Raw genomic sequence first — 327 nt, 5'->3', positions numbered from 1 at the left:
TCGGAAAAAAGTTCTTTAATATACAGCAAACCTATCCATTTTCCTTTAAAACCAATGATAACAAGAATCAACCACACTAGAAATCATAACACAAGCTACAAACAAATACTAAAAAACATTCTTAAGACAAAACAAGGCAAACTCAAATACATACCCTCTTCTTCTTTTCACCCGGAGCACATTCATACAGGAGGTCCATAAGCATTGTTTTACCCGTGCCTACTTTCCCCCAGATGTACACCCCTTTCGGTGGCGTCACCTTGTTCTGCCATCCGAGGAACTTTCTTAAAAGCCCAGGAGGTGGTGGTGGTATGTAGGTGCCAACCT

The 327-nt window shown here is 41.0% G+C and overlaps 1 protein-coding gene across 2 annotated transcripts in view; it reads right to left on the bottom strand.

Annotated features, from left to right (window-relative positions):
• Positions 1–327, bottom strand: part of LOC119594041 (putative ATPase N2B) — a 10,018-nt gene that overhangs the window by 6,600 nt on the left and 3,091 nt on the right. For both annotated transcript variants that reach the window (XM_037943070.1, XM_037943071.1), the window contains exon 3: positions 155–325. In XM_037943070.1, coding sequence (XP_037798998.1) covers positions 155–325 — 171 coding nt within the window. The remainder of the gene's footprint in view (positions 1–154; positions 326–327) is intronic.

The sequence above is a fragment of the Penaeus monodon genome, chromosome 33 (genome assembly GCF_015228065.2).
Source record: "Penaeus monodon isolate SGIC_2016 chromosome 33, NSTDA_Pmon_1, whole genome shotgun sequence".
Lineage (NCBI taxonomy): Eukaryota > Metazoa > Arthropoda > Malacostraca > Decapoda > Penaeidae > Penaeus > Penaeus monodon.
This window is presented reverse-complemented; position numbering and strand designations above follow the sequence as displayed.